Source organism: Carassius carassius, chromosome 18 (genome assembly GCF_963082965.1).
Source record: "Carassius carassius chromosome 18, fCarCar2.1, whole genome shotgun sequence".
NCBI lineage: Eukaryota > Metazoa > Chordata > Actinopteri > Cypriniformes > Cyprinidae > Carassius > Carassius carassius.
In genome coordinates this window covers 22,069,781-22,078,460 of record NC_081772.1, presented here as the reverse complement: position 1 = coordinate 22,078,460, position 8,680 = coordinate 22,069,781, and the positions used below count along the sequence as shown (strand labels likewise).

The 8,680-nt window shown below is 39.1% G+C and overlaps 1 protein-coding gene across 2 annotated transcripts in view; it reads right to left on the bottom strand.

The window, feature by feature from the left end:
* Window positions 1-976: 976 nt before the first annotated feature.
* LOC132092665 (leucine-rich repeat transmembrane protein FLRT2-like) overlaps window positions 977-8,680 on the bottom strand; it is a 38,193-nt gene continuing 30,489 nt past the window's right edge. The window contains exons 1-2 of one of the 2 annotated variants that reach the window (XM_059498999.1): window positions 6,636-7,081; window positions 977-4,340 (exon numbers count right to left, since the gene is read on the bottom strand). In XM_059498999.1, the coding sequence (XP_059354982.1) occupies window positions 1,976-3,964 (1,989 nt within the window). In that variant the 5' untranslated portion in view covers window positions 3,965-4,340; window positions 6,636-7,081 and the 3' untranslated portion in view covers window positions 977-1,975. Of the gene's footprint in view, window positions 4,341-6,635; window positions 7,082-8,680 lie in introns of those variants that run through there. The other variant, XM_059499000.1, reaches the window with a different exon arrangement.

Below are 8,680 nucleotides of genomic sequence, written 5' to 3'. Positions count from 1 at the left end.
CCCACAAACTAAAATCTTGTCAAAGCAAGTAAAGTCTATGAGTAACAGCGCATGATAAATACTTCTCCACAGCAAGCCTGAATTCCAAACTCGGCTCTCTGTCCTGGAAATCTGGCACCGTAAAAAAAAAATAGTCCTAATTGCACTCATGCAGGGATCTGAAAGTCTTTCAAAGACAGAATGTGACATGTGCCAGTTCTTCCCTGTGAAAAGAGGGCTTTTGTTTAAACAGCCATTCATCACCCCACCTGATGTGATGCATGATTAAAAAGGGTTTTGGTCAGTAATGGAAAAGCTAGACAATGATGTGGATGTCACCTGTAGAATGTTCCTGATCACGTTTATGTGGGAGCACAGAAATACATTGAGAGGCAATGCAATATTATCTGTGTAATACCTTGGCCTAATTTGTAAATCATAAAATATGTTCAAAAATGGCAATTTAAGGCACCGAAGATTCGTTTTGCTGTATACACATACATTTTGTATCATACAGGTGTTTCGTCCACACGGATCTGGCGTTTTGGGAGAGTGAAACTGACATTTTTTTGAAACCGGGTCCCAGAGTGGATAAATCTGAAAACGGCGCCTTTGCGTTTTCGTCTGGACAGCGAATCTGAATATTTTCTGAAACGATGACATCGTCAGCCGATCGTCAGACACCGCTACGTCACGTAACAGAAACAAAATCATGAATAAACATTGAGCGATTGTCTTTTCATTAACTAACGTTAACACAGATTAATAAATGTATTGTTCCATGTTCGTTTGTATATCGCATGCAAGGTTTATGTGCATAGTCCAAGTCTTCTGCTCCATTTTTTGTGTATCTCTGTGGCAGAATTACAGCGCCACTTGCTGGTCTGGCATGTATGCTAAATCGTTTTGTCTTGGTTTTGTGTTAATGCAGATATTTCTTGAGACGAGGAAAAACAAGATTGGATAGGGAAAGCTCTGGCTTTGTGTGGACAAGTATATAAAAGACAAATACAGACTTAAAATTGAAGTTTTTCATTGTTTTCTTATGTTTTATAATTTATAATTAAAGAAATATGAAGGAGATTAAAGAGCTCCCTCAGGATATTAATAATTTACCACAGGGTTTTAGCTATTATATTACCTCATTTAATGTTTAGACTGCTAATTACTTGACAATAAGGCTCTTGCACAAAAGCTATTCTCATAAAAATCATAATTTTAACATGCTAGAGTCTCTGTGGTCTATTTGAGCTGCAATCCTCTGAATATTGAGACAAGCTGCCCCCTGGTGGGCAAAATGATACACAAATAATCACTGGAAAATGCTTGCACAGGAACCCTTCTAACCATTTCCCTACCGCAGTCACTGACGTACTGTAGGCTGCTGCTTGTGAGAACTGCAGAATGTAGAAGAGTGGTCCATTTTCCCTTCAAATGTACTTTCCACAAAAGCTCATTTCCTGAATGAGTGCTCATGCTCTCTTGCTGCATTAAGAAAGTGCACCTCAACCCCCCAGCCAAAAAAAAATAAAGAAAACCTTGGCTCCTTTTTTTTCTACTGCAACTTAATCAGCGGTGTTTTGGTTTCCTGACCACTGTGTTATCTTAACTACTGTTGTGTGAAGGGGTAGTTGTATTTCAGCGCAAAAGGGCATATTTTGGTTGTGTGGTTAGCAACGTTTTCAAGATCTTAAAGTGGTTGAAAGGCAAAACCTGGGGACTGCATTTGCAGCAGGTAGCCAATGTGCATTGATAATAGAAAACATCAACAGCGTCCTTGAGCGAAACCACTTTGAGCCTCACATATTACAAAACCATTTCATATTTACTAATAGAAAATATAGCAGAATTCCACAAACGTGTCCACAGTATAAATTGCCATGTTAACTGCACCTGGAAATATATTTATATGTATTTATATATGTATATGTGTATTGTACAGTATATTGAACTACATTTTCTTTGAAGAAATGGTTGTAGCATCCGTCAAAAAGCATCATGTCTGGCAGAAGTCCACACTGGGTACATTACTGCTCTTGCAGTAAGCTATGCTGTTGTTACTAAGGTGACAGTCTCTGAGGCCAATCCCTCCATTAGGTGTGTAGATGGGCTGAACTTTGAAGTCCCCTTTTAAAAGCTGCTCATTGTTTAGTGAAACAATCTGAAAGCTCGTTTCAGTCATTTCCAGGATGGAGTTATCCTTTTTGGTGCCGGCCTCACAGTAGTCATCTTTTCTCCTGCCACGATTGTATTTCCATTTGGATGATGACGACCTGCTTTTCTTGTGCATGTGCCAGCAAAACAAGCTTAGAAGTGTCACTAAGACCACCAACACAGCCCCACCTATCACTCCAGCCAATAGGAGTGTGGAGGTGTTGTCTTGCTGGGCAGCCTGCTCAGATTCAGAGTATGTGGATGTGGATTTGGTCTTAGCCTCAGAACAGATAGTATCCTCGCCTGGTCTGTACGTGTTAAGAGTATCCAGAACATACACGCAGATGCGGTAAATAGACCTGGGTTCTAAATTTGACAGGCTAAGCCTTCGTTGGTATCCCGGGACTGTTCTTTCTCGAGTGATGTCACTCATCAAACTCTGCCCCATCTTGACCCAAGTCACTTTGTAAGCCGTCACAGTGAAGTAAGAATCCCAGCTCACATCAATGAAGGTAGAATTAACTACCTGAAAGGAGATTTTTAAGGGGTCTTCGTAAGGAGGTAGGGGACCGAGTGGAAAATGTGGAACTGGGGGTGTGGGTTTGCCAGAGGTGGGGTAAAAAGCAGTGGGTGAAATGGTAGTGAAGTGGGTGGTTCTGGAGGTGGTCATGGTGAGGGTTGTGGTTCTGCGGGGTAGCAATGTAGATGGATATGAATGGGTTGGCCAGGGATGCAGCACTGTACCCTCTGGGCAGTCGATGGCATCTAAGGTGAGTTCTCTAATTACCATGCCACGCACTCTTTCTGGACTCTGGCACATGAAGCCCCGGACATTTATGACAGATGGCAGAGACCTGAGCCATGCAATGACCCACTTAATACTGCAATCACAACGCCAAAGGTTGTTTCTTGTATTAAGGTACCTCAGGTTTCTCAAGCCATCAAAGACACCCGGTGGAAGAAACTGAAGATGGTTGCTGGAGATATCTAACTTCTCCAGTTTACTAAGCTCATTGAAGGCTGTCATTTTAATGATATCCATCTGGTTTTCTTGCAGGTTGAGCTTGGTCAGGGATGCGCCAGGGAGCATCGGTGGTGGAGTAGTGAGGGAGTTTCTGGCCAGGGACAGTTCTTTAAGGTTGACCAGTTCCTGGAAGGTTCCAGGAGCGATGGCATCATCCTCAAGCAAGTTCCCATCCAGCAAAAGTCGCTGCAGGGTGGTGACATTCTGGAAGGCATCCTCGTCAATGTCGGCAATGCGATTCTCATCCAAACGCAGCTCTTTGAGATCTGCCGGTAATCCGATAGGAATGCTGCTCAGGTGGTTTTTGGTAAGGAAAAGAAGCTTGAGGCTGACAGCCTCCCTGAAAGCCCCCTCCTCTACCCCTACGGTTGAGATGGAGTTGTCATCCAGATGGAGTTCCTCCAGCATGGGTAGCTGGGCAAGTGCTGCCCTGGATATAGTCTGGATGTTGTTTTCCTGTAGGTGCAGGACTCGAACATTCTTGGGAAGATTGAGGGGAAATTCATCCAGCTGATTTCCATATAGGTAAACAGTTTCTACAGAGGCAACATTGTGTAGCTCCAATGGAAAGCCGGCATTGTTGATCTGATTGTTGTGGAGGAAGAGGGTTTTATATCCCTCTTGCACCCCCAGAGGCACAGACGTCAGGCTCCTCTCATTGCAGTAAACAAATGTTCTATCACAGCGGCACTCCTTGGGACAAGAGGAGACAGGGCTGAACTGCACATGCAAGCTCAACAACACTGTCAACCAAAAGCGAAACAATGAAGTACAATCGTTATTCCAAAATCCGGCTTGAAACTCCATAGTGAAAAATAGAGGGAGGGAAAGGAAATTGCAAGAAAAGAGGGAGTTAAAAGAAAATGTAACAAGTCCTCTAAAAGATTATTTTAACATGCAGTTTGCAGATAAACCAGGAATTTGAGTAATCCCTTGATCATTTCTAGCCCTTGTCTGGAGAGGTGGTCTCGTTAGAGTGCATGGGTTCTCTCACTCAAGCTATCCATGCTGAGGAATCAGAACATTGCAAGTCTCCTCTCGCTCACTGCAGGGTCCAAGCAGGGTGTGACTGAAAGAGTGCTGAAGCACTGAGCCACACCGTCCACCTCCCAGCCTGCTGTCAAGTGCTGATGGGCCTCAGCCCAAGCTGTTTCCAGAATATGTGACATTTGGGTCCAGAGACCTGTTCCAAAAGAAGGAGAAATTAGAATACAAAAGTGCGGGTTCACAAAATAAATAAATAAATAAATAAAAATTTAGTAGGCCAATAAATGTTATACATTTTTTTTGCTTGTTTGTTTTGTTCTTCCACTGACTTCATAACACACACAAATAAAAATAAAAGCATTCAGAAAACAAATGCCTTAAAATTATTAAATCAAAAGCGCATGACTGAAATATAAAACAAGTTTGAATTTATTTAACATTTCAGTAATAAATAAATGAACAAATAAGTAACCAAATTATAATTAGTTTTTATTAAATGTCTTTCCATGTGCATGACTGCTTATGTTATATTTTATGTTAACTATATGGCAAACAGCCCTTCACTGTGCATCATAAAATATGCAATGTTCTATCCACAATTCAAAGTGATGAACGCTGCCTGTCAAATTAAATTGGATTGGGGTATAATTTAGACCCTCTACCTGCAATATATATACATAGGTTTTGTGCTTGCTCAAGTTCTCAGAATCATACTCAGAACTCATACTGAATATAGCCTACTGTTCAGACTTGTACTGTAATTCAATTTGAGATTACATAATTAAATAAATGTGCACAATTTTTCATCTAAATAAACTTTCACATAATTGTGCAAGGCAGTTGATGCCCTTCAATGAACATTGGAGGAAAGGTGTTTTTTGTTTTTGTTATTTTTTTGTACCTAGTGGAGCGAAAAAAGGCTTTTGTATGTTAACATTTTGTGAATTAGGAACTTTTCAGTCAGTCCTGTTTGTATTTTTGTGTTTTTATTGTCACTGTAAAATAACACACTTTTTTGCATCTTGAGCCTTCAGCAAACACCTCTGGCATTGGATTTTTGCTTTTGTGGCTTGTACCATCTGCTTTGTTAATAGAGTTAAGACAATCAATGACTGGCAAGAGAATGCTTGTCTTTCCTAAACAGATGTGATTTAAATATAAAAAAATATATATATTAATAATAATAATAATAATGATAATAATAATAACAGGCCTATTAAAAAGCTGTTTAGATTTGACAAAACCATAATTGAAACCACATTAAATTGCATATTCATGAATATAAAAAGGTTCTTCATTGAACCATTAAAAACAATTAAAAATCTTTATTTTTAAGAGTAGCCTAAACTGTAGCCTAAACTGTAAAATGTTGATGTTGTTTTATTTATTTATTTATTTATTTTAAACAAAAATATTATTTTAAAGTTGAGTTACAACATAGTGACTGGAGGGAAAAAGGCATATAATACATTACTAGACTGCATTATATTTATCGGAAACATTTATTTATGTATGTATGTATTTATTTATGTAATGCATATATTATTGCTATGCTAACCATATGTGTGCAATAAGGTATTTTGTATTACTAATGTAGGCTATATTGCCTCAATCTTGTCATGTGTTATTCGTTTCTTCTTTTTCCTCTGTATTTTTATTATTTATTTTTTTTCTTGCGTGTGTGTGGGGGTGGCGGGGGGGCGTCATACTGTATTCTGTCTGTATTGCTTATTGGCAATTGTTTATGGAAAGGCCAGTTTTGCTGAACGTTGGTTTCATCGTGGTTTTCCATTTTACCACCTTTTATTTTTACACTGCTTATATATACTATTTATCAGCTAAGGAAATGGCATTCCTTAATGGCTGAAACGTGTGTGTGTGTGTGTCTATATATATATATATATATATATATATATATATATATATAATATTTATATATAATTTTTACGAAAATTGTCTGACAACCACAGCTTAATGTAACTATAGTTTTTACACCGTGTCTTAACCAAAACGCATGTTCGCAGTCAAAACAAAATGCGCAAAGACAAAACAAGACCGAAAGTTTGTATCGTATTCGAGATATTTCGATGCGGATAAGGTGAACTTGAGAGAGCAGCGAGCTGATGGTGTGAGTGAATAATCACTATGCTGAGAGACCGTAAGTAAAAGAAAAACGATGCTATGATACGCATTGATGTTTGACCTGATAAACCGCTTTGGTTATCCACTATTTACCTTACATATGCTATTTGAGATTAAGAAATGCTGACAATCAAACCATAGTCTAACATACGATCGCAGCAGTTTGCGGAGAAGTAAAAGCACATAGTTACACCAGAATAGTTTCGGACGAAATATCTGGAAACTAGGCTATGTAACTTGCAAGTAGCCTACTCTTTCGTGGCCATTTAACTTAAAATGTTCCTGTATTTAGACAGGTAAATGAACGTCCAGCAGAATAAATGCAAGTACTCCAATAAAAGCAGCCTACCTTATCAAACATGATTTTATCCGTATACCCGAAGTACACAGAACATTTGTCCCTCTCTTCTTGTTCTTCATGCGCGCGGTAGGATAGATGGGATGTACAGATCCAACGCCATTCCCATAACATGCTGTTCTACCGACACGGTTCCTAGCCCCTCTCCGCCCTCGGCTCCCCCGGACAGCATACTGACTCCCGTTTGGAGAGCTCAGTGTCCGCGCTCACTACTTTTCACCAAAGCAACTCCCTCCGTTTCTTTCTTCGTGGTTGAGCCCTCGTTTAAACTTCTAATTTACACCAAATTCACATTCTCAGAATCCACATTTCAAGGAGTCCGCAAAAAAAGAAGCCCCAAATACATCCGCGTCGCCGCGTATTATATCTTCATACTTCGTGAAAGCGAAACACAAGAGTTCTCCGATTGATCTCCGAGAGATGTTTACAGAGGAAAACTGCGCTGGTAATGATCTGTTCACTGCACACCCCCCTCTCTCTCTCTCTCTCTCTCTCTCTCTCTCTCTCTCTCTCTCTCTCTCTCTCTCTCTCTCTCTCTCTCTCTCTCTCTCTCTCTCTCTCTCTCTCTCTCTCTCTCTCTCTCTCTCTCTCTCTCTCTCTCTCTCTCTCTCTCTCTCTCTCTCTCTCTCTCTCTCTCTCTCTCTCTCTCTCGGTCCTCCCACACTGTCCTGAGGAAAGACATTAAAGGCTGGGGTGGAATGACACTTAAATTTTAACTTCCTCATCCCTGTTTAAGAATAAGAGCTCGCTTCTGTGGGCAAAATATGTTTATTGACAATATCATTAAGTGAAATTATGTCACAACACTAATCACCATAGCCTTGTCTTCGCCATAGCATAGCCTATTGCATAGATTCCCATTTGTTTTTGTTCCTGCCACAGAGTAAAAATGTCTTCATTCATTCAATCATTCTTTGCTAATTTATTTTTCACAGCTGTTAGTTATAAACTTATTTATATATATAAAGAAGATTATATATTTATATATAATCGTCTTTATATATTAGTTAAATTGTGAAAAGGGGAAAATTCATTCACATCAATTCTTTTGATTTTTTTTTTTTCTTTTTAAATAGGGGGGCATGACCCGATTACATAATAATGTAAATTTTTTATTATTTTCCACAAGAATATATGGGCCAAAAATGCTAAATTAAATGATTGCTCTTTTCTATCCAAATACAATGACCGGGTAGATGTCAAGCCTCAAGATGCAAAATCATCTTTAGAATAAAAGTTGAAAGATAAGATTTAAGTAAAAATTGAAGTTGTTTCTCAATGAAAATTATAACATATAGCATTAATGAAAGAAGCAGCAATGTCCAATACACTAATGAGTCATAAATTCACACAGTAATAATTATTTTATCCAGACGTTCTCCATTGTCTCGAGGTGGCTGAGGGGAATATCACTTTCTCTTTTTGCCTGTGTTTGAAAACCAAAGACAGCTGTCTTGCTACCCAGTTAGTCATTGACTTGACAGGCAGTGTGTTTGTATGAAAGCACCTTCTTAGGTAGGTGCCTTCAGACAGTCTTCCAATAACGTCATGTCTACTAATATACAACAAATTCAAGTCAGCTTTAGAGTTTCCAAGCAAATATTCAGAGACTGCAATGCTTAATTCTCAATTATGAGTTCAAATAAAGGAAAATGCATTAGTTAATTGATTACTCACTTCAACAGTTCCGTCAGGCACCACTTTTACCACAGATCTTAGCAAGCAATAACCAATCAATATTAACGGAAATGTGTATGTATACTGTATACTTATGTGCCTTGTTGCCTTCCTATTAAGGCCTGTCAGCGAAGGCAGTGGTTTTCAGGCACAGCTTCCCTCTCCCTCTCTCCAAAAGCTCAAGGCATCATAATGTTCATTAACTATTCACTCATTGGCATGAAAGACGCACAGAATGTTCCGATAGTGCACTTTCACAGACTATACATTTTAATCAGGGTCAGATTACTGTAAATGTGACATGATATTTAAATAGAACCCGACAAACAGTGAAGGGACAGCTTGATGTCGGCCTATAT